This window comes from Myotis yumanensis, unplaced genomic scaffold, assembly GCF_028538775.1.
Source record: "Myotis yumanensis isolate MYYU_CA2020_CCGP unplaced genomic scaffold, mMyoYum1.0.hap1 SCAF_8, whole genome shotgun sequence".
In the NCBI taxonomy this organism is placed as follows: domain Eukaryota; kingdom Metazoa; phylum Chordata; class Mammalia; order Chiroptera; family Vespertilionidae; genus Myotis; species Myotis yumanensis.
The window spans coordinates 24045442-24070277 of NW_027223759.1; the positions used below are offsets into that span (position 1 = coordinate 24045442).

At 40.2% G+C, this 24836-nt stretch overlaps 1 protein-coding gene across 3 annotated transcripts in view; it reads right to left on the bottom strand.

Annotated features, from left to right (window-relative positions):
- Nucleotides 1-24316, bottom strand: part of EPHA4 (EPH receptor A4) — a 134651-nt gene extending 110335 nt beyond the window's left edge. For all 3 annotated transcript variants that reach the window (XM_070422231.1, XM_070422232.1, XM_070422233.1), the window contains exons 1-3: nucleotides 24194-24316; nucleotides 21050-21117; nucleotides 16299-16962 (exon numbers count right to left, since the gene is read on the bottom strand). In XM_070422231.1, the coding sequence (XP_070278332.1) occupies nucleotides 16299-16962; nucleotides 21050-21117; nucleotides 24194-24284 (823 nt within the window). In that variant the 5' untranslated portion in view covers nucleotides 24285-24316. The remainder of the gene's footprint in view (nucleotides 1-16298; nucleotides 16963-21049; nucleotides 21118-24193) is intronic.
- Nucleotides 24317-24836: the final 520 nt, after the last annotated feature.

The window sequence follows — 24836 nt, forward strand, 5'->3', positions numbered from 1 at the left end:
AGGCTTCTTTTTTAAACAAAAAAAAGAAGAATATTGTGTTTAATATAATTTAACAATTCAGAACGTAATGTTTTAGGTGCTGAAAAGTGAGCTATTTCCACTGAAGCTACAAGGTAGCAACACAGTGGAGAAAGGGTAGGATGGATGTGTGGTTTCTAAAGGAATGAATATATCCCAGCAATTGTAATTTTTTACCCCATGTTTTCCCCCTTTTCTCTTTTTACATAAATGAATTGCCTTCTCAATGATTTCATTGTCATTTTTTTCTGAACACATTTGCAACTAAATACTCTAACTGAATCAGCTTAAAAACACGTGCACAACATAATAGATTATTAAAGTTAATGCTTTTTAGAATGATTTTTCTCCTAAACCTCCTTGGATTTATTGCACCATATTATGAAATAAAAAAGTTATCATCTGGGGTTGGGCTATCCTTCTATTAGGATGCGCTGATGCTGTCTTTTGTAAACTTGGGTCTATGCTTATAACCTCCTTCTCTGCTCTGATACAGAGTCAAAATACAAATAATTTGTTCAGTAATACACTCTAGGGAGAGATTTCTTTCCTCCTAACTATTCTTCCCCAGAGAAAGTACAGTATAGAGTTGGTAGATGCTGAGGCTGGAGCCAGTCTATCTGGTTTTAAGCATACTAAATAATCTACATGGCTTTAGGCACCTTTCCATGCCTCAACTTTCCCAACTGTAAAATGGGTATAACAGGACCTACCTTATAAGGCTGTTTTAGGACTAAATAAATTAAAGCCAGGAGCACTTAGTTGATGATTACTAAGGATACTTTTATAAAACATTAATAATTTATTCTAAAAGACATTCCCCATCTCCTTTAACTGGAGTCTATTGGGGAACATGAACTAATTTTTGAGATGCTATGGTGTACACTTAGACTTAAAGAAAATAAAAAGTAGAGAGGTTGATAGCTGGGATTGTTTGAAGAGCTTCTACATTTTTTCTATGCTATAAGATCCTATAACTAGATTACCTACCTACAGAAAATATAAAATATTTAAAATAGAGTACCAGATACCCATCTTAGAGTTGCAAGTGATCTTACAGTTTGTCTAGACTAGAAGTTTACAATTGAGATTAGTATCAATTCCTGAGGCATTTGGAAAAAGGAGAGCGGTGTTAGCCTGTCATAGGAGCTGGAGGATGCTACAGGAATTTAGGGCCCCAGGACTAGCCTTGCAATGTGCTTGTCCATTGTGCACAGGACAGACTCATAATATTTGGGAAATATTACCAAAGGAAGAATTGTCCTGCCCAAAATGACAAGGGTGCTCCTTTTGAGATATCTTACTGCAGGGATGCTGTTAGATTCCCCAGGGTTATTAGGCAGGTTGAACACTGGCCTCAGAGATGTGGAACTCATTATCTCAAAAGGCATCTCATTCCACTCACGCCTAGTTCAAAATATCAGAGAGTTCTTCTTTCTCTTCAGTCAATATCTGCCCTCTGGTCTTTGTTCTATCCACTATGGCCCACAGAATAATTTGAAATGAAAATTAAAACTTGCCTATCCTCTAAACCAATAGAAAACATTTACAAATTATTGTGTCAAAGTTGCAGCTCTAAGGAACACCAGATATTTCTATAAACGTGGACCTGTCATTCCATGTCCTCTCTTTCTCAATAAAAAAAGAGAGAAAGAGAGCAAAGCAATGCAGTTCTGAAGCCTGTATCCACATTCCCTCTGCAGTGGAATGCAGCTTTCCCTGATGGAATCCTATATAATAAAAGGATAATATGCAAATAGACCCAACGGCAGAACAACCAATCAAAGCGTAATATGCTAATGATATGCTAAGGCTGCTCAATTGCTCTCTATGATGTGCACTGACCACCAGGGGGCAGATGCTCCAAAGGGTAGGTTAGCTCGCTGCTGGGTTCCGGCCAATCAGGACTGAGTAAGATGGGCCAGACATGCCCTGGAGCTCTCCTGCTCCCTCCACTGCCTGATAGTGTACCGGTGGGGTCCCTCAGCCTGGCCTGCACCCTCTCACAATCCAGGACCCCTCTGGGGATGTTAGAGAGCCTGTTTCAGCTGGATCCCGCAGGCCACTCCCTTTGGGAGGGCGCCAGATGCAGGGCTCATAGCTGGTGAGCGCTGCTGCAGCAGGGCAGTGTGAGTCTCTCCTGATTGGGACTGATTGGGTGCGGGCCTGCAGCAGGCACAGTGGGGCTGGGATGAGCAGGAGTGGCAAGTAGGAGGGTTGGACTGGGTTTTGGCCCGATCCCTGCAGGCCACCCAGGGCGGGGGACCTGTGCATGAATTTGTGCACCAGGCCTCTAGTATTAAATATTTTCTCAACTGGATTCTCATTAATAGACAGACTAATGCTTAATGGATAGCCCAACCGTGCCTATGCACTAACTCCAGGTCTAATGCTCCCATTACCTTTAACTTGTATGCTTAAGATTTACACAGGTAATGAGAAATCTCAATAAAGTAATTATGTATGACAGCAATGTGGCATCTTTGCTTTTTACCCTAAAGTCAGCAGAGGCTGGGGATGGCCCAAATCAAAGTCAAAGTAAATGTCTACTATGCTGGGCTGAAAAGCCATTTGTGTGACTTTGAAAGCAACTGAACAAGGTTTCCTTTCTGTGGTTGTTGCATTTTTTACTGAAGTCTAGCAAACATACAGAAAAGTGCCCAAATCAAAAGTGCACAGTCCAGAGCCAGTTTTAATGATGAAATCTTTCAAATTTACAGAGAAAAGCTAGTTGACAGGCACATGAACTTTCTACAATGTTAATTAAAAATGGAAAACTATCATAATTAAGTTTACAAATTGACTATTATGTTAAAACTTGATAAAAATGGGAGTGGAGAGAGAAAGGGACAGACTTAAAAAGAGAATATATAAAATAATATAATTTGGATATTTATAAAAGTTTCATAATAAAAACTATATTTTACTGAGCACCTAATAAGTTCAATTCCTTAATAAAAACTATATTTTACTGAGCACCTAATAAGTTCAATTCCTTAATAAAAACTATATTTTCCTGAGCACCTAATAAGTTCAATTCATTAATAAAAACTATATTTTACTGAGCACCTAATAAGTTCAATTCCTAGGTGGAACTTACAGATATTATCTTATTTAATCCTAACTATACCTATGGAGTAGGTATCATATTACCATGTTACAGAGTAGAAAGCCAAAGTACTAAAGTTAAGTAACTAGCCCAATCACACTGTAAGTGAAAAAACTGAGATTAAAATTCAGTTCTATTCCAAAGCTCTGGCTCCTAATTATAATTTTCAATTAACAAATGGAACTCAATAATCTGCTTATCAAAACTCACTGCCATCTTATAAGTTCCCCTCTACCCCCACAAATGCAAACAGAGCTTATGGTTAATTATCAGAAAAATCTATTAATATATTAAATCACATCATGATAACAAGTCAAAAAGGTCACAAAGTAAAAGAAATACTTGTAGTAGTTTAACAAAATTCAAAATTTGTTCTATCTGAGAAATGTTTAAAACTTAGTAATACCTCATAGCATACTTAAATTATGTCCACTGAAATTGGACATAAAATAAAGGTGCTCACAGTCTACATTATTATTTATTGCTGGTCTGAAAATTCTGACAAATGTTATAAGATAAAAATCAGAAATAAGAGGTCTGATTTTTAGAAGGAGAGAAACAAGAATTGCTTTCAGTCAAACATATTAGGTCTCTAGAGAGTCCTGGAGAATTAACTGAAAACCTATTAGTATTCACAAGGCAGTTCAATAAAGAGATTGGATGCAAGATAAACATACAAAAATCAATAGCTTTCCTGTAGATCAGTGATAACTAGCTAGAAGGTATAATGGAAAATATTGAAAAGCTCACTAGGTTTGTGTTTTTCAATCATTATCTATAGAAGTCAACAATCCACTTTTTGGGAAAGGGTTCTTTTTACTATATTTTTAAAAGTTGCAATAATAGTTGTGATCTTTATAAGGTCAGACATTACTTTTCTTCAATAAATTACTTTATGTTTCTCTAGGAGAAAAAAGAAAAGATCTAATAATGAACTTTCAAAAAGAGTTTCAGTATAATTGCTAAAATCATAGTGCAGAGCTCTGGCTATTATCAAGTACCCATTTAAAAATTATTAAAATAGTTATAGCTACAACATTTTGTGAATGAGAATCTCAGAATCCTTCACGAAGTTTAGAATAAATTATGTACTTGGGCTTGTTTTTCTCTATCAACATGAGGTGTTTTCTTTAAAAATCAACACACTTTTATATTGTTTTAATGTAGTCCTTCATTATTGCTAATTTTAGACTCTGGGATACAAAAAACAGAGAAGTAGTTCCTAAAGAAAATGCTATAAATGGAAACCTGAACGTTCAAATATTATTTTCACATGCACTTCTTTGCTGATACCTCAGTTAGAGACACAGAGTAATGAAATCTCAATTTTTCCCATTACTTAATTAGCACCTTCACATCTTAAGTACTGGAAGCATTATACTGTTAATTACCTACAAGTCCTCTCTCAAAAATCAGAGGAGTTGCTTATTTTTTTTCTTATGCCTAGGCTTATATAACACTTTAAAAAAAAAAAAAAAAAACCCTGTAAAATATTCTTCTCTATGCACAGGCTAAATGTTACAAAATGGAGTGCTCTAACAGCTAAAGGTGAGTTCAGTCAACTCGTGCCCTAGTATTGATCTCTTATTTCTCCCAACACTTTTCTTCTAATCCTCTCCATAATTACATGAACTGCTTGAGCTTTCTTGAAGCTGTCAATTCCTCTTGCATCCATTTTCAAATGGCCAGCGGAGAAGCTGTCTGGGCACTAGATCAAACTGTCAATGTTCCCCACTTGGCAATTGACAACCCTCTTGAAGTCTCCTGGCACATCTGTCAAGGGCCTCCTAGGGTTCTTCAAAACTCTTCCCCCTTGGAAGAGAGCAAGAAGGGTGGAGGAGCCAGAATGGTATTGATCTGTTCTTTTAACATGGTAATTTGCCTGGGGGCTGCTTCAGTCATTGCCAAGCTGGACACTTGAAAAGGGAACTGTTTTTCAAAGTGGGGAGGTCTTTTTCAAACACTTAAAAACTGAAAACAAATGAATCTAAGCATCAAGTTCACAGCGCAATGTGAACGAGGTTGGCCAAATAGAAATGGGAAAACTAATATATAGAAAAGTGGCTTAAAACTAATTGATGATAACAAGATGTCTGAGAGTTTGAAATATATTTTAAACTTTTAAAGGCTACATGTGCATCATAACCAATTGGAAAGTAGCCTACTGAGTTACATTAATCTTAGGAGAAAAAAAATTAAGACTGATATAATTAACTAATGTAAAACATTAATAACATTGATATTGATGAATGCTTGGACATCTCTATAAATGATGAAAATGGAAAATAAAATCGATTGCTCGTTTAATTATACCTCTAACTGGCAACACACCGTGAAGGCTAGTCGAGAAAAAAAGGGGAGGGGAGGTAATAGCACCATTTTTAAACTATCTTTGTCTACCCTTTTATTATCAGTTTATTTCACCAATGAAACATATAGTACAGATAAGACTACAAGATATAATTAACTAGATAAAAATTATAAAGTATTACAATCTTAAGTTGCTAAATTAATTAATCAAAAGCAATGATTTGTTCATAATTTTCAGGCCATGTATTTCTGGGGATATATTGTTAGTTGTGAATGAAAAAAACCCATAAAAGGGAAGGCAGTGCTCATAATGAAGGATCTATGGTGGGAAGCAAGAGCTGGGAAACTTGGCATCTTAAATCAGGGAAGTTCTTAAGGACAAAGGCTCTGGAGAAAAGCATTCCTGTCTGAGCTGCGTCTTAACTGATCCTGAAGTTGGCCCATATTTACCTGCCATGGTATTATAAGAGGAAATCAGTATTCTGTTAACCTCTGACCCCTGGGATCTGAAGCAGACAAAGGACCAATCTGGAGCCCTGGGAGAAGACAGCCAAATGTCAAACAGCAGGAAGGCAATTGTTAGCGAAACATTTGGCTTGGGCACAGCCAGCCTCATTGGGGCAAACTGCTATTCACAGAAACAAGCCATGAAGAGATAACGGCATAAAATATGGACAAAATGGCACCTTTTTTGCCTTGCTTCTAAATTGTTAGCTTTGTGGGACTTCATGCTGAACAGTATGAAAAAAAAATCCAATTTGCTTTGAAGCGCATTAGTCTGTCTCACATCCTAATTATTGTTTACATTGCCATTTGCCTTCTATTAAGAATTGAATAATTACCCAACACTTCATAGTTTAAAAATACAAGCAAACAGGATTATCTGGGTAATTAAGAAACTGTACCATAGCTTTGTACTGCTGAGGAAAATATCTGCACACATAGGGGAAATGATAATTATCAATCAACTTACTTCAAATGGTATTTTAAGGATTTTGGGCAATTTGAGATCTGTAACTTATTAAGAAGAGGTTAGTAAGATCACCTTTAAGAAGTGTGGGTCTGTTTAAATCCATCCTCAGAAACAAGAGCCAGATAAGCAGCTGAATTTTCTCATCCACTAATGACACCAGAGAATGTACCAAGTACAGAGCCTTCTGCTGTTCTTTAATCCTAATAATCCATCCCAAATGGACTTTGAACAGCATCATCAAACTTTGTCAGACCATGTGGAGCTAAACAAAAGCTCTTCCACATTTAGATGTTGTCTTTCCTGACCCTGCCTCCACTTAATTACACTCGAAGTCTGGCTATGCCCATTTTCTGCCCTGTGAAATTAGCTTGAACTCAAAACTAATTGAACTTCAAAAACATTTCATGCAAAGTCCTCTTCTTCTAGTTTATAGAATACATATGATCATGGTCTTCTGTTTTCAAGCAGAGAGTGATGTTTGTTGGGTAAGAAATGCAGTGTGCTTGCGTTTCTACTTTAGGGGAATAAAGCAAAGGTTAAAGGAAATTTGCAAACACTGGGTAGGAGGGGAAGACAGGAATTCACTCTGAAGTGAATGCACATATGGAATAAGGAACAGAATTATAATAACATACCTTTTAAAAACATTTTCCTGGGATATAAGTGAAAATATCCCAGATTTCAATGGTGATTCTTGTTATGAAGACTGATGTGTTCATCCATAGATATAGAAACCAATGGTGAAAATACCAATGACGGTTTGGAGATTCTACACTTTCAATATATATTTGTTGAAAGAATGTGTGGGGGAAAGAGGGGGTACCACATACTAAACCTGACAAGGTAAGAGGTAACCACATAGGTCTAAACATAAAAATTCCTAATTAGCCAAAACCGGTTTGGCTCAGTGGATAGAGTGTCAGCCTGTGGACTGAAGGGTCCCGGGTTCGATTCCGGTCAAGGGCATGTACCTGGGTTGTGGGCACATCCCCGGTGGGGGATGTGCAGGAGGCAGCCGATCGATGTTTCTCTCTCATCGATGTTTCTAACTCTCTATCTCTCTCCCTTCCTCTCTGTAAAAAATCAATAAAATATATTTAAAAAAAAAAATTCCTAATTAAAAGCAGGTCATATCAGGTAATTATATCCTAGGCCTGTAGCTTTCTTAACAAAGACCAATCTTTAATTTACCTTAAGTGAGCCTGTCTATTGCCTTTTTTTGCATCTAAGATAACATACCTTTGAAATCTCCTTTTTCATATCCCTCAGGGCACACCCATAGTACCAGAGTACCAGACCACAGAACCGCTCATTGTTATCTTGTTCTGAATATACTATCTCTATGTGCTGTAAATGTTGATGATTAACTATCCTGTACCTACCAATGTAAGAAGTATGTTTCTTTATTTTGTCTTTTAATTTATAAGAGATTCCCCCACTTTGTTTTCTCCCACTCCCTTAATCTACCACCAATGAATTTCATGTAACCCTCTTTAGATTGCCTCCTTTGATTCTAATGCATAAAATAAGCAGCAGAACTGCCATTCTCCAGAGCATTTTTCTCATTGTGTTGAGATTTTGCTTCCCAGCAATTGTCATCAATTTGGCTCAAATAAACTCATAAAAATTCTCTACAGGTCTGGATGTTTCTTATATCAAGAAGTGGACTCAAGCCCGCTAGTAACCTAAAGCCTATTTTTGGAACTTCCTGAGATCTGACAATTCTTTTGCAAAGAATTTGATCTTTTTACTTTACAATGTTTTTTAAGCCCTTTGTTGGGACACTTCTAAACATTCCTAGCATAATCTGAATAGTGTCATCTCCTCCCTCCCACCTCAGAAAGAACAGCAAGATTCCAGCTGAAGCTGTCACTACACAGGCAAGCCAAGGGATTCACCAACTGCTAACTTTCTTTCCAAAGGTCACAATGAAATGAGCAGCGGGAGTCTGGTTGCTTTGCATGGGGCAAGGGGCTGGGGAGTGACAACCAGCCACATCAGGGCAGTAGAGGGCGGGTAGGGTTTACACAAAGAGTCCTGTGCAAATAGTCCACTCTCCACCCCAACCCCCCCAATCTCTGGAAGCATTCAAATCAAAACCGAATTAATTTGCATGGCATCTAAATCATTGGGTTCTGCATAAACAGAAGGAGATTTTGGCTGTCGTTTCCAAAGGAAGCTCTCAGTGCCATTGTGAAAGGGAGAAATGGGTGTGCTGTTTTGCATGAGGGCGAATACAGAATATGCAAATGAGGAATCTGCTGCCTGGAAAAGCAACCCTAAGCAGACAGCTGAGGACCAGCATTCACCCAGAAAATGCTTGGTGTCTCCAAAGAGAGTTGTAAGGGGTACCAACACGATTGTTCCCAGGAAGCCAAAATAGACCTGAATATTTATAAAATGTCCATTTAGTCATGGGACTATTAATTACCCTACAGATCATGGGACCCAGTGACCTCACCTGCTCTCCTCCCCAAAACAGCTCTGAGGTACCAGCTGCAAGGGCATATGAGAAAGGTTTTATGCCCTAAGTGAAAAAGATACAGTCTCTCAGGGTCTTGGAGACAGCTGGGGCCTTCTTTAATCATTCCTTCTCACAAGCACAAAAAACTAAAGAGAGAACTGAGCCATGTTATTGGACACAGATAAACAGTTTTTAAAAAGCCAAGAGCTATAAATTGCTGTCTCATTTTATAGAAACATCGAAAAGGTTGAATAAATAAAATACCACCTTTCTAAACTACCTAAATCTCTCAGATTTGGAAATAGTTTTCAGAGCTTTCTTATTTCATTTCAATTTTTAATGTGTTTGCAGCAAGACTGTAGCACACTTTATTACCTCCCAGAGAAACTAACAGGCTGATGGACCACTGCTGTGGTTCTCAAATTTTTGGATCTTGAAACCGCTTTACACTCTTAAATATATTGAGGAGACCAAAAAGCTTTTGTTTATGTGAGTTAAAGTTATAGATATGTAGCATTGTAAATTGAAACTAAAAATATCTGTAAATAATTATTTATTGATTAACATAAAAATACTGATAATAAACCCATTATATGAGAACAAAAATAACATTTTAATGAAAAAAATGATTACATTTCCCAGAACAAAAGAAATTAGTGGCAAGAATGGTATTATTTTCTTTCTTCCTTTATTTACAAATCTCCTTATTCCCTGGCTTAATAGTAGACAGCTAGATTCTCATATTTGCTTCTATATTCAATTTGATATCACACATTGGGTAGCCTCTGGAAAACCTGCTCATGAGAGAAGGAAAGGGAAAGGGTAGATAACATCGTATTATTGTTAAAGAAAGTTTTCACCTTGCAAATACCATGAAAGGGTCTTGGGGAACCCAGCTGGAACACACTTTGAGAACCACTGCACTACTGCAATTACTTGGGGAAGAGAGCATCAATATAGACAAGATTAGCCATTTTATACCATCCCCTCCCCTTGCTTATATGTCACTATTGCTCCTCCAAAACACAAAACTCCTCTATTCTGCATCTAAATAAACTGCTTTTCTTGTTGAACAGACACTGATCAAATAGTCCATATTGTCACCACATTTCTATATAACAATAAAATTCACAATAATTATTTCCATGTACTAAGCGTTTAATGATTCTAGGCACTGGGCTAACCCTTCACTGTATGCATACACGTTTATATGTGTGTGTCATACATAATCACATACTATTACCATCAATTTGCTAACTTGAGATCAGGGGGCTTATAAGTATCCATGACCATACATCTGGGTAAGTAGCACAACTAGAAACTAAACTCAAGTCTCAAACAGAAAGGCAGGGCATAGCCATTTGGTACTAAAATAACTAGACATTCACACATGTGTTGCAGAGATTTCTGAACTTTCATTCAGGCACAGAGAGGATTCATAAACATGATGTAAATACTTAAGACCCAATTGAAGTAGGAATTATAAACAAGGACCTCTTGAATACATTAGTCACATGCAAAGATTCTGATATAACATGTTGACTCCATGAAACATTACTCCACCAAATAAATGTTTAATATGAAACAGGCCACAATTCCTTATGCATTTATTTATTCATTCACTCAATGAACATTTCATGAGCCCCCAGTATGTTCCATAATAGTCGCTGGTGTTAGTTGTCTAGTTATAATTGACTGCACTCCTCCACTTATATTCTCAGGATACAGAAGTTTTACTGAATTCACTTGCCCAAGATAAAGCCAGAAAAATAACAAAGCAAGCTTAATCATTCAACATCTTAACACAAATATAAAGATATGATTTACAAATTAAAGTGTTTGTTTAAAAATATTACCAGGAAAAACTAAGATAACCTAAACATCTACCAATAAGTGAAAAAATAAAGTATGATATTTTCTCTATAGAATTTTAATCATCAATTATGAAGAATGAAGAAAAGTTATATTCTCTAATGTGATAGTCAAGCATCCTAAAATCAAGACAACTAAGAGAATAATTCCGCTTGTTATTTTTTTAAAAAAATGCATAAAGATATATTTGGGTTACTTGTCAAATTGTGAAAAGTGGTAACTCATAAAAAGTTTGAGTAAGCCCTAGCCGGCTTGGCTCAGTGGATAGAGCGTGGACCTTCAGACCGAAGGGTCCAGGTTTGATTCCGGTCAAGGGCACATACGTTGGTTGCAGGCTCCTCCCTGGCCCAGGCCATGGTTAGGGTGCATGCAGGAGGCAAACCAATCTATGTGTTTCTCTCTCATTGATATTTCTCTCTGTCTTTCCTTCTCTTCCACTCTTGCTAAAAAGATCAATGGAAAAAATATCCTCAGGGGAGGATTAACAAAAAGAAGAACTTGAAAAAGTTTGAGTAAGAGTTAAGTATGCAGTTCTTTAGTAATGTTAAATTCATCAATTAAAAACAAAACACACACAGCCTTAAGTAGCAAAGTTCAATGATGTGAAAGTCAAACATATCACAACTGCCTCTGTTTTGCACAGTGGTAGCTGGAAAGCTATTTAATCAGTCTTTTTCCTAAAGCATCAAGTGTTAAAAAAAGAATTATGTCTTAATTTGTTTTTTGAAAGGTGCAGGGAAGCTCAGTTAGACTAAAATAAATCATCAAATCCTAAATAGCATAGTCAAAAATCCCTAACTGAGATAATGCCTGTGTGATGCTTTGGTGAACCCAAAATAGAGACCATTGCCTCATTCACACTAAAAAAGAAGCTGGGTCACATGAAGCAGGAGAAATAAAAAAGCACAACAGAAAAAAAAAAAAAAAAAAGACAATAATTAAACTCTGTTTTTCTCATATATAAAGAATTGCAACTTTCAATCATCATAGCCACAGCCATGCTTCAAAGCCAGGATAAAGGCAGCCATGCGATTCAAGCAATTGATTCTTAAAGACACAATTCAAAGGTAAAAGAAAACAGTGTCTCTTCTGAATTATATTTTAAATGCTTTCTTTTCAGTACTTCTTTCTCCTAAGGTTCTTAGGAAAACAAAGTCATCATGATTTTTTGTAACCACAGCGCTCTTTTCAGAGGACAAATTTGAAATATTTCTATCTCACAGCCATCAAAGCATTTGTCTTGTTCTTTCTCAAAAGAGCTTTTAACAAGATACCTTTTGCTGATATAAAGGCATCATATATATGTAATGATATATAATATAGATCCTAGAGATGTATAACCCCAAACAATTTATGCAAAAGTGTATATTTCAGCAAGGCTTGATTTCTACCTGGCTGAATTTTGTCACAGTTGTGACCACTTCCTTGTCCTTAAGAGTGACTCTAATAAAGTTTTCTTTTTATTAGTTTCATTTTTCTATATATTTTCTGAAAATATTGCTTATTAATATTTCACAAAGAGTAAATCTGTAGCTTTTATTTTTCAGCTTTTCAATTAAGCAAAAAATAAGGTCATAAAGAATCCTTTCCTGTCTGCCTTCTGCTTAATATTTCTGAGGAAAGGAAAACAGCCCTGTGAAACATCTGGCAGATTCCCTCACCGAGGGGAATGGCTGTGTGTGTTGGGGAGAGGAGGTGCCTGATGTGATTTTATTTCTTTTTCTGACCATGTGAGGTGGATGGGTGACTAGACTAACTCAAATACTTTCTCATCCTCTGCACCCAATCACTAGGCAAGTTCAAACAACTGCGCCCTTCTCCTGAAGAGGGCAGATGAGTGACTAACACTCTTTGTTGTCCTGCTGAGACTGAGCCAAATCGTTTCAGAAAATGGTATTCACGAGCACAATGAACTTGCGGCTGCTTCAGAGGGCAAGCCCACCATCACCCTGCCACTGGACACTTTTGAGGCAGCTCTTCACGTCTCCATTAGCATGTACCGCTTGGAAGTAAGAACTCTAAGAGGAAGTGTAGTTCTGTCTCCAGTCCCTTGAGGACTCTGGCAGATGACCAGGGTTAGATTTAAACAACAGCACACCCCAGGCCCCCACCGGCCTGACCCATTTTTGGCCAGGGATCCTTTGTCAAACATTTAAGATCTTAATCAATCTTCACTCTGACCTCTCAGACCCTGAGGAAGATGGATGAGGAAGTAGGTGACCTTTCACCTGGTCTTCTATTTGTCCTGCCACAGTATACCCATTGGAAAGACAATTGGGGAGGAACCTGCTGCCAGAGTTCTGAAGCCTTGCCAATTCTCCATTATATCCCTTCTTAAGCTCTCTTCACACCTCCTCTTTCTTGTCCCACCCCCTAATCACTTTTCTCTCACTCAAAGGAAAGTTCTCTTTCCTTCAGGGACAAACAAAGACAACAAAACAACAACAACAACAAAAAACCCTGACACTCTCCAAATATCATTTGCAATATGAAGTGTGAAAATGGACATTATTCTTTGTTAGGGCAAGGGCAATGCCTTCTCTCTTTAGCCTTGACTTCCAAGAGTGACTGGAAGATGAATACCCTTTTACTACTTCAGCTCAACAACTTTAAAAGTCATCAGCTATGACTTGGGAAGAGCAGAAGGATTAAAAAAAAAAAATGCTAGCATTTACATCAGTTTCATACTTTATGATCTACAAGGTGATTTTTACCAATCTAACAACACCATGTCTTCATGGCAAGTCAGGAAGATGGTATAATTATTATCAACCCATTTTACAGATAAACAAACCATGGCTCAGAGGGCCTAAAAAACATGCTCAAGGTCATACAGCTTAGTGACCAAATTGAGACACCTTTCCTTGTCTTGATGTTCCTTCAGCTCCACTTGGATGTTTCTCTGACACCCCAGTAATGATGTCAAGGATGGAGACAACCATTTTTATTACTCCTAAGACTTTTGCAGTCTTTAAAAAGTCTCACTCAAGTTTGGAATTTTAAGAATCCTTTGTCATTCAAGTTTTTCCTTTCTTCCTAAATTCATCAGAGATTCTTACTAGTAGAATCAAAAACCAACAAAAAAAAGCAACAAAGTGCAAGGTTTTGTGCAAAAGAAAAGTATCTTCTTAAAGAGTTAATCACTTTATTTTTTAAAACTTTTAAAAAATATATATTTTTATTGGTTTCAGAGAGGTATGGAGAGGGAGAGATAGAAACATCAATGATGAGAGAGAATCATTGATCAGTTGCCTCTTGCATGCCGCCTACCGGGAATCAAACCTGCAACCCGGTCATGTGCCCTTGACTGGAATAGGAACCTGGAACCCTCCAGTCCGCAGGCCGATGTTCTATCCACTGAGCCAAACCAGCTAGAGCGAGTTAGTCGCTTTATGCTTAGCAAAGGAAATACATGAAGAGCAGGTGTGGAAATACCAAAGATTCTCAGAAATGACTCAACCAATCTTCCCATTCCATTAAATATCTGACCCTGTGTTAAGAACAGTTTGCTCAGAAATGAACTAGACCTAAAACTTGGAGCCCCTCCCCTCCCATGAACTACATGATTAACTAGAGTCCCAAGATTATTTCCATAAAACAAACCACTAACTTGTTCAATTGACTTTACATTCATTTCCCCCTCCATCTTTTTCTCTTTCCCTTCTAATTTGGGTTGTAAAACTGTCAAGGAGTTTCACAATGAAGCAACCTATGAATTATTGGGCTCTGTGACAATTGAAAATCAATGACATTAATACAGAGCGATTCTAATGCCAGCCATGTGACCATTTGAGCAGGAAATGGAAGACAATATATATTTTAAATATATATAAAAATCTTGACATGTGAAGATGTGCATAGTCTGTCTTAGAAAAAAAGAAAAGGCAGAATAATTTACTCTAAAATGTGATGTGGTATCATCACCCAGTTCATTTCACTATTCCTTCTATGATTATTATAATTCACATGCCAATAACAATGCACTCATATACTTTCTAAAATTGGTATTAGAATATACTTCACAGTTTCACTTTGGTACAGGTTATCTTATAGTTGCTAAGTCAACAGCAAACAAAATGGCAAAAGCTGCCTTTAAATCCCAACTTACACATTTTCTAGTTTACAAATTTACCTTTTCACGCTAGGTCAACAGAAATGGTAGTCAGCCTTTATTCTGTTTTATTTACAATGAAGTTAAAAGACAGTCATTGTTAGCCACTCCAAAAAATAACTGCAAGCAAATCAAGAACGACACTTTAGAAATGTATAAACTATGAAACCATAACTCTATGACACCAAATTATCAAAACTGTAATTTTTCTAGGTTATTATAGTTGATTTCCAGTCCGTCGAGTGGATTGCCCCATACATAGCTAATCCCACCGTGTCATTAAGATGGTTGAAATGCCAGACAAATTGTTTGGCAGGCAGTTACTTCAGGCTCTTTAATCACCAAATCAGGTGAACCATGGGCAATACAGCCTACAGCTCAACAATCACCCTGAGAAAAGATTAATCTGATCTGTTGCCTAGATGGGACCAGAGTTAGACTCTTTAGTACTAATCATAATGAGATTGGCAGCAGCAAACTATTGATAACCACTAAAAATAAATACCAAGCAAAAATAAAAACCTTGGATAACTGATCTTTTTAAAGCCTTAAGCTACACATGACATGAGCAATCCATATACAAATGAATTACTCTCATCCCTTACTCAGAAACAAGGCTTTAAAAAAAAAAAAAAAAAACTTAAAAAATTCCTCAGTATTCTGACAGAAAAAGGGGACATAAGGGAAGAAGGAACTGCATACACTCTATTTTAGGTGAGGAAAAAAACATATGCTGCATAGAAATTAACATGATAAAAACATCAAGATTTCTTCAAACACTCAATAACCAAATAGCTCACAATTTAATATCGCCTCTGACCACAGATGAAATAAGAAGACTCTTGCTAGTTCCTTATCACCTCCTGGGGGAAAGAAAGGTCTTTCATCAAGATTAATTTCTCTTAGGGACCCTGTCGATGGGTGCTCAGTGAAACAAATGCACTCGACACACTGTCACTCCAAAAGGCAGGGGACACTGGACATTCCCCACACAGCTTCAGAGATTTGAAACAACACAATTCATATTTCACATGTAAATTGTTTATGTACATATACACACAACCAGAGATATTTACCATTTTTACCAAGTCTATACTATGGTTTGAACATCTGTCCACCCTCTTTAAAGAAGGATCCATCAATCTCATTTCTTCAGCTTGATCATTTACATTTCCGAGGGCACATCAAGCCAGTTCAGATCTAAGTGCCCGATAGCAAATATGTTTGGCCTTCTGCTGATTATGGCAGCATCATTTACATTGTCAGCATCAGAACCGGCCCAGCCTTGCCACCTGGAGCTACAGCACTTACTCATTAGACCCCTCTGTCCCACCACATCCCACAGGGGCTGCTAATTACTGGCTCTACTCCATTCAGTCGCATCTCTGATTTAATTATGTGCACTGAGCCCTAATGAAAAGTACAATATGGCTCGTCTTACCTTGGCATTCTCCATTCCGCTCTTCATGCCCAGCATTGCAGAGGCAGTTGCCAATGGGTACCAGCCATTCACCATCTGCCCCGCAGTACATTTTTGGCACATCCTTCTCTTCTGAGTTGTTGACACAGGAGCCGCGGACTTCCACCAGAGAAGACGTATCAGCCCCCGTGATGGTGTCTGGAAACTGGGCCAGATTGCGCACTGTGAGCGGACACTTCTTATAGAACACGCGGACGGACACCAGGGCAATGCAGGCGCCCACATCCTGAAAAGCCAGGTAAAACCCCTTTTTGCTCAGTGGCCCTACATCTCGGACCTCAGTGTTCAGCTTCATGATTCGGTCGCCGATGTCCACTTGGGTGAAGCTCTCATCAGCGGCGATGGTGTCGATCTTGGCAAACTGGCTCTCTCGGATAAAACGCTCCTTGTCGTTGTCCGATTCATAGTAGTACAGGTTAAACGTCTCCTTGCAAGTCCCCATGACGCCTGGAAGACTATTGCAGTCCCTCAAGGTGAACTTGATCTCAATGTACACCCTTTGAGCCCCTTCTCGGGTGATCCAGTCAGTTCGGAGCCAGTTATTCTGGCTGGGTTCCATCACGTTGCACACTTGGTAGGTTCGGATGGGTGTATTTTTTTCATCCATAATACTCACTTCCTCCCACTGCAAAGATCCGAAGAAAACGTATCAATCACAACATTTCATCACACAAGGATCTGTCAACCCTATTTTACTCTCATACAACTTCAATTATTATTACTTTTTTTCAAAACTACTGAGCACCAGTCCTCACGGATAAAGCCTGTTATGGAGAAGACAAGACAGTATTTTCTTGCAGAAGTATTTTTGCTTTTTAAAAATTGTTTCATTCCTTTGCCTTTAATCCAGAGGCAATGGTGGATTTATTACTTAGGAGTTCTCAGCAGTTCCTTGTGGTGGTCTAACAACCTCAATTTCACCTATTACAACAGCTACAATTTCAAGTGGCAACAGTTCAAATTTACTCATAAATGAAAAACTAGTATGTGTATTGTTTCAACAACTGAACAGAGACCTGCAAATTAAGAGCAGGAAGAGGAAAGCTTGCCAAAGGAAGACAATTATCAGTTAATTAGTGGTGCTCCTGTCAGAACTTTGCTCTCTAATACCTAAAAAAATGTCAGTGGATTTTTTTTCTTTTCTTTTGGCACTGTCACTACTCTTTAAAGGGGGAAAGAAAATCTCACCATTCTGGTTTTGGTAATCATGGGAAGACAGAGAGTAAACTTTCTGGTTGGATTTCTCAAATATGCTGTCATTTGTAATGGTAGGACACTTTTCAAGAGCATGCATTCAATTAAATGTTTATATTGTTCTTATTTTTAAAACATACGCACATAAGTAAACAAGAACACATACATACTTTGCTTCTAAATACTCTGAGGGTATTGAAAGCAGAATAGTAAGTAGCATTTGTGATTAAAAGCTCAAGAAATTTAAAAAGGATGGTAGAGTTGCAATCTACTTCCTAACAAAGATTCTCATAGTGGGACAGTCTGAATTCACTATGACTAAAGTGGTCATTTTACTCTTGCCTTTAAAAAATAATCCTAAAAGGAGCAAGATTGTTTGGGGGGTCCTACAGAGCTCTTCATTAATATCTGAAGTGATACATTTATGTAGATCTGGTATAAGTCAGCTTAAATATCTAACACATGAATATAATTAAAAGAAAAAAAGAGTTTAAGAAATGTATATTGTATAATAGCTCCACTTAAGCCTCCATCCAAAAATATGAGTACATAAAATCATACTGTATCTTTTAACGGGTTTCCCATCTGTGCATTGAAGAACTGTTAATGGATGGAAATGTTACTATATGAAGGGCCATAATGCATAAAGTTCTCTATCCCTTTCATCTACTACCATTATGAAAATTGGAACTGGGAGAGACAAGTACCCTGTCGTGATTAAAATTTCTTTTTACCCATTAATAAATCACCAGTAATTTACTTATTTGGGGAAATTCACATAAGTGCAAAAATAGATCCCCATCTTCAAAAACAAAACAAAACAAAAAAACCTACTATGTTTCTCCTCTCAGAACAAAGAAAATATGGCAAAACACATTTATCAATGTAAATGAAAGTACATAGGGCTAGCTCCACAAAATTTATACAGGATAATTCAGATGCACTGTGAATTCTCCAGCCTGAACTTGATTGTTTAAACACACTGATCAATTCACCAGAACAATGACAAATCTCCCCTTAATTTTGTATTTTACAATCAATGTCAGAAACTCAATATACTCCTATAAATGAGCACCGCCAAGAAATTAGGTTTTTGCTCTAATGTTGCCATCAGGAGCCATCATTTTCCATTATTTTCATGTTTAGTTTAGTTGTTCTGATGGAAAAACAGGAGAGTTGTTTCTGACTGTATTGTCAAATAAGTTTTCTTTTTCTTTTTAAAAATAACAGCAACAACAATAAATAAAGGTCATTATTGGACAAAACTGTAATCCAAAGTTTCCAGCAAAGATGTCTCAAAATAATCGAAAGACTCAAATATACTTTTCCCCCCCTCAGCTAAAAAGAACTTTTGATGCCAATCTATTCCTACTCAGTAGACTTCCAATTCGTCCGTCACTCTAAGCCTGATAAATCCTCTTCAAATATAAAATCTAGAGATTAATTACATTTTATAATTTGGTTCCTAATATCTTAATGGCTACTACCTGGTATGTATTTTGGAAAGACTATTTTTCTTATGCACAAGTAAAATTTCATTTCTAACGCCTCACAATAATACTTACAATGCTACATACATAATATTTAAGGAAAGGAAAAAACTATTTCCACTCAGCCCATAAAAGTCTGGGTTTTATACAATAATCAGTATGCATAATATTATTTTTTAAAAAGACTTCAAGACAACCAAGAAAAGTTTTGTGTCTAGAAAAAGTGACCAGGTGCTTTTTCAGCAATTCGGGGGATGGGGGTGGGGTGTGGAGTCTATAGCATATTAAATTGCAGTAAAAGCTTTCCAGAAACTAGATAGACCATAGACTGTACTAAAAAAAAAAAAAAAAAAAGTGTCACTCCTTGCTTTTAATAGGTCCATGTATATTTAGTGTTAACAAGTCAGATCCCAAGTCATACTTGATGCATTCTCTCTTCAAGCTTAAGAGCAACTAGTAAGAAAAATAAGGCTCATTAAAAATTTTTAATGCAAGTACTGATACCTTCCATCCTCAATTGAGCATACAGTTCTAATACATTCAACCTACAGAGCAATAGCTCTAGTGTAGCATGGGAAAGTCTTCCTGAATCAGTGACCTTTCCAGGGTATAGGATTAACAAGAGTCTGACTCTCACAAGATAAAGCTGTACCTTTCTTCGCATTCAAAGGATGAGGGCAATTGCCTGCAATCAGCGGTGAATACAGCCTGTCTACACTGCCAGAAGCCTGCCAATCATTCTCTCTCCCTTTAAAAAGATGGTTTTGAGAGCAGACTGGAATTTTTCAGCAGGGACTCAACTAACTACAGTCAAGTTCAGGCAGAAAAAAACAGGAAGGGAGGGCAATCTCCGTTTCATTTAAATGGATTATGAGAACTACTTTGGAAAAATCCTAAAATTCTCCATTTTCATGATTGTTTCTTATCTTATTTTTGAAACCCATCTTCTATAACAGTTTCTATGCATCTTTATTTTCTTTTCATCTTTTATTGCTTATGCAATGGTTGAAGCACCATAGTGGGTGCTGGCATTACAATTTTTGCCTGGTAAAGACTCAATCTTCCTTTCATCTCTATTGTTTTTAATCATTTGACTTAGTCATAGATTATAAAAAATGCAAAGGTGTGCTGATATGCTTAATTTTTTAAAAACCTGAGCGTTATGTCAATTTGGCAGAAACCAGAGATACATATTGTACTGATTTTTTTTTTCCCCAAAACAAATTCATTTTGACCTGTTATTAAGGGGTAAGGTTGAGGTGAGAGAATGTGTCCATTGACCTACTTCTAGTCTCTTAATCTTCCAATGGAGGCAGTGATGGCAAATTCTAGAAGAAATGAGCAGTGCATTCTCTCTCATGCTTGTAATGCAGCCTCCCCAGCACCAAAGATCCAAGACTCCAAATACTTAAACTTTTCACATTTAGCCCCAACGATGCTCAAGCTTTGATGCTTGCTGCATGTACTGTGCAGGGGGCACGAGTTCATAAGGCTTTCAGTGTGCAAGAGGGCAGCAGCTGCCTTAAGGTGGTCCTGACAGCAAGGTAAGGAGCTCCTGCAGCTTAGCTTGTGCACAGAACTGAACCTGTGACTGGGACAAAGAGAAGGGCTTTCTCCCCAGTATCTTTATTTATTCATTTTCCTCACCTGGAAACAGGACAGTTGCTCTAACATGAACCCGGTCAGGACTTCATGGCCATCACAGTGACGTAGGCATCAGTTCTAATTAAGTCTCCAGATTGCCTTTTTTGTTGGTATTTTAGTTTTAAATAGGCATCTAAGTCGATGCCTCTACTGATCTCCTAATTTTGAAAACCCTTTCTGCCCTTTTGGTTTCTAGTTCTACCATGACAGACCTATCCAAGGGGAGTATAGGATTTCTGCAACAAAGCGTAATTCACTTCATAGGCCATGGCGGAAATCTGACCCCCTCACCACAATCAACAAGAATCAAGCCATTAGGACTTTCAGAAAGTTGCTAATCACTCCTTTTTTACCCTTCAGAGCAGAGAGCCACTCGGAACTTACCCCTCCTTCCAGAGGGCTCGCTATCCACCCAAGTTCTCCCTGAACGGATCTGGAATCCAATAAGGTAACTACAAAAAGGAAAAGAAAAATAGATTAATTTCCAATTGCAAAAGCCAATACTACAAAAACCATTTGCCTGAGCGTTTCCATATGTGCTGAGGGTGCGCATATCCAACTCTGATCAAACCTAAACTTGGTCTCACTTATGTAAATAATCATTACTCACTTGATCTTCTCCCCTCTTTAAATCTGCAAGTTCTTATTTATTTAACTTGCTGAGCATTTAAAATTCCATCCCAGGACTCAGTTGATTCATTTTCTAAAAAGGATGAATAGAGAATCTCAAGTACAATTCAAAAAATAAATATATCTATGTAGGGCAGTTGCACTCCAGAGCAAAATCTGCATTCATCTCTGTCTGGTGTCTACTGGAGTTATTTGTTTTTACAAGTTTCAGATGACCGCATAACTCATCATCATGGTGACAGAGCCACAAGTGAATTCTATCTGAGAGTGCTCAAAGGGTCAGGAAAAGGCTCTCTCCCCGACCACTTTCCCCCTCTCCATCACCAAATAAATCGGCCTTGGTGGTGGTATCCGCTGCTTTTTTAAATATCAAAATTTCAAAGTGGGGTGGGGGTGGGAGAGATGGCAGACGCGTAGAATTAGAATGCAAATGAACTGAATGATTCTCTTCCCCGGGTCTTTTAGAGGACACACAGAGACTCCTCCTCCACCCAAGAGGAAATCACTGATTTGAATTTTAGGTGTGCAGTAGAGTTAGTGTGCTAGTGTCACACCTAAGCGTGTGCATCGAAGAGAAGATTAGGAATCGGGAGCCTAGGAGCTGCTGAGCCCCGCCCAGGCAGGAGCAGGCCTAGGCACCTAGGACACTGAAAAGGACGCAGTCAATTCCTAACCTCTCTCTCCACGTTCTCTTTCCCACCGAGATCTGCAGGCCTGCGGGTCGAAAGGCCCATCTCAAAGGAACCACTGGGTTATTAATTTGATCGGCGAGGCTGGCTCCTCAGGCTGGGGGAGGGGTGGGAAGAGGAAGCCTTCCCCTTGGCTCTGGCGCACCCCAACTCTCCATCTCACCCCCAGGCCTCTGTATTCTGACCATGTCCCCTCTCATTTCACCACGAAGTCAAGGAGTTAAAATCTGCCTCTTTCTCCTGGTTTCCCCCCCAAAAGCCTGAATTCCTGGGATCTGTTAATTATTTTAAAGTGTAGAGCCTTCCCTGGGTCTCTCCCGCCCGGAGTTGCGCCCCCACCACCGGCCTCATTCTCTCTTCTGGGTCCCTAGAGAAAAGCCCGCTACATCCATTTGGATTTATGTAAGGTGGATTAGGGACACAAAGGGAACAATAAGACCCAATTTACAAAAAAGGGAGGGAGTAGAAAGGGAGGGTAAAAGGGAGAAAAGGAAACGTGATGGGAATAAAAAGCAACAAAATGAATTATTTTTTAAGGGGGAGGAGGAGTTCGAGAGGGGGGTGACTCCCCCCGCCCCCTTTCTACATCAGCCTATGGCTCCATCCGCACCTTTTTGTGTCTAGGGCTCCCAAGTTTTGCTTTCAAAAGAAAAAGCAAGAAATGGGTGCAAAGAAATTCCCTGCATCTGGTGCAGTGAGGTCTTAGGGGACGTCCTAACAAGCGCGCCAAGTTAGCCAGCGGGACGCGGGATCCAGCTTCGGAGAAGAGAACTGACCCTGGGGACCAAGGAGCCGCAGGGGCACCTGGACCCAGGTCGGAAGGAGGGAGGAGAGAGGGAGGGTGAGAGAGCGCCCCTTTTCTCGCAAGCAGTGTCTGCCGGCAGGTGTGCGAATCTATCCGAGCCTTCCTCTGGCGAACTCTGGGTACCGGCTGCCCAGCCAAGGCTAAGTTGGGTTTTGGCTCCCTCCTTCGGAACAGGAAAAATGATAGATTGTACAGGGATGGAGGGACGGATCCGGAGAGATGGACGAATGAAGAGCTGGCTGGCTGGCTGGCTGGCTGGATGAATGGATGGTTGGAATGGGGGAGGTGAGGGGTAGGGAGGGGTGAAAAAGTAGGCGAGACAGATGCAAGGCTAGATGAACGCAGGTTCGAGTACAAGCATTCCCCGGAACACACGCGCTCACCATCAGGGCACTCGCGCACAGAACACAATCCTCCACCTCCACGCGGGCACCCACGCGCCACAAACACGCATTTGCCCTCGCGCGCATGCACACACGCACAAACACGCACACACACACACGCACACTCAACTCTCTTTTCTCTGAGATCATCAGAAACTACATGATCAACCCCCACCTCCCCTACACAGACACACAATCCTTCCAGCACGTCCGAACAGACGCGCCAAACACCGAGCGCCGAGACGGGTCCAGTCGTTCCGCACGTTCTCCCCAAACTAACCCCGTGCACAGTTCTGGGGCGAAAAGCAAAAACTCGAGTCCGTTTAACTTGCCGGCGGGTTGCCCAGGTCTACGGGGTGATCTGAGGAGCGTGGGCCCCTTAGACCTGCTTTCGCACCTCGGGGAGCCGGAGCCCAGCAAGAAGAAAGGTGACTGACGCCGGATGCTAGAAATCAGGTCACCGGCAGCCGGCGAGCCGCACCGCTCCTGCTGCGCAGCGGAGGCTCCGCAGCCCGGTCCCGGGAAGCGCAGGGCTCGGGAAACTTGGCAGAAACCACTGCTCGCACGGCTTCCCTAAGAGCCCGGGAGCACCCAGCCCTCTCCGGGCTCCAGGCTTCCGTTCTCCCGTCGACTGGGGCTGGGTGAGGGAGTGGTGGTAGCGAGGGCTTGGGCCACAGAATTATTATGTTTAATCCTAGCGTTGGCTCCCGTGTATCCCCTCGGGGCGCTTCGAACTGGCCTCGCGGCGGATGCTGACAAACTTTGTCCTTTTGCTACAAACTTGGGCAGTCTCGCCGCAGGCACGGGTCACCGCACGGGTCAGGACACTCCGCCGCCCGGTGCCTCCTCTTGGCGGATCCCCTCTCCCCGGCTCCTTTCTCTCGAGTCTGAGAGCACTGCTCACGCGGGGATCCCCGTCCTCTCCCCCCAACACTCGCCGGCCTCACGCTCCCCAGGAAAAAATCACCCGCGGATCGTCCCCTCTCTGTCCTCGACAGCAGAAAAGCCGCCCCACTCTTACCTTCGTTCGCGGGGTACACCCTGGAACCGGTGACAGCGTTGCAAGTCCCAAAGAGAAACGAAAAGAGGACGAAATAGAAAATCCCAGCCATGGTTCGCCGGTGCCAACGCTGCTCCTACCGCTTCTATCCCAGTGGAATAAATGCTTAAGTTAGGAGTGCAGCAGGCTGAAGACATTGCCAAGGGGGTGGGCCCGGCCCGTGACGCCCACCCGTCAGTCCGGGGCCCGCGGCCAATAGTGGCGTAGACCCGGCGGCATGGCCCCGCCCCCACGGAGCCGAGCCCGCCTTGAATTCCCGCCCCTCTGGGCTCCCGGGGCTTGAGGGGGCAAGATTGGCGTGGGTCCCAGCCCCCGCCGAGGGAGTCGACGGGGTCCCCAGACCTCACCTCAGGGGTCCAGCTGCTGGGCCGGGGAGGGAGCTTAGAAAGTCTCTGAATTGGTTAGGGGGGAGCCCGAGGAAAGGTTGGCAATTCCCTCTTCCCCCTACGACGGGTTGAGAAGGAGGCAAAGGTCCTTTTAGTGTAATAAAATAAGTATAAAGTTGGCCAGCCTCTTTGCTGTTGCTCTTTCCTGAGGGTCGAGGCGTTTTGGTCCCGTGCGCCGGGGCTGTGGCTGCACACGCACTCCGGAGCCCGGCACAGCC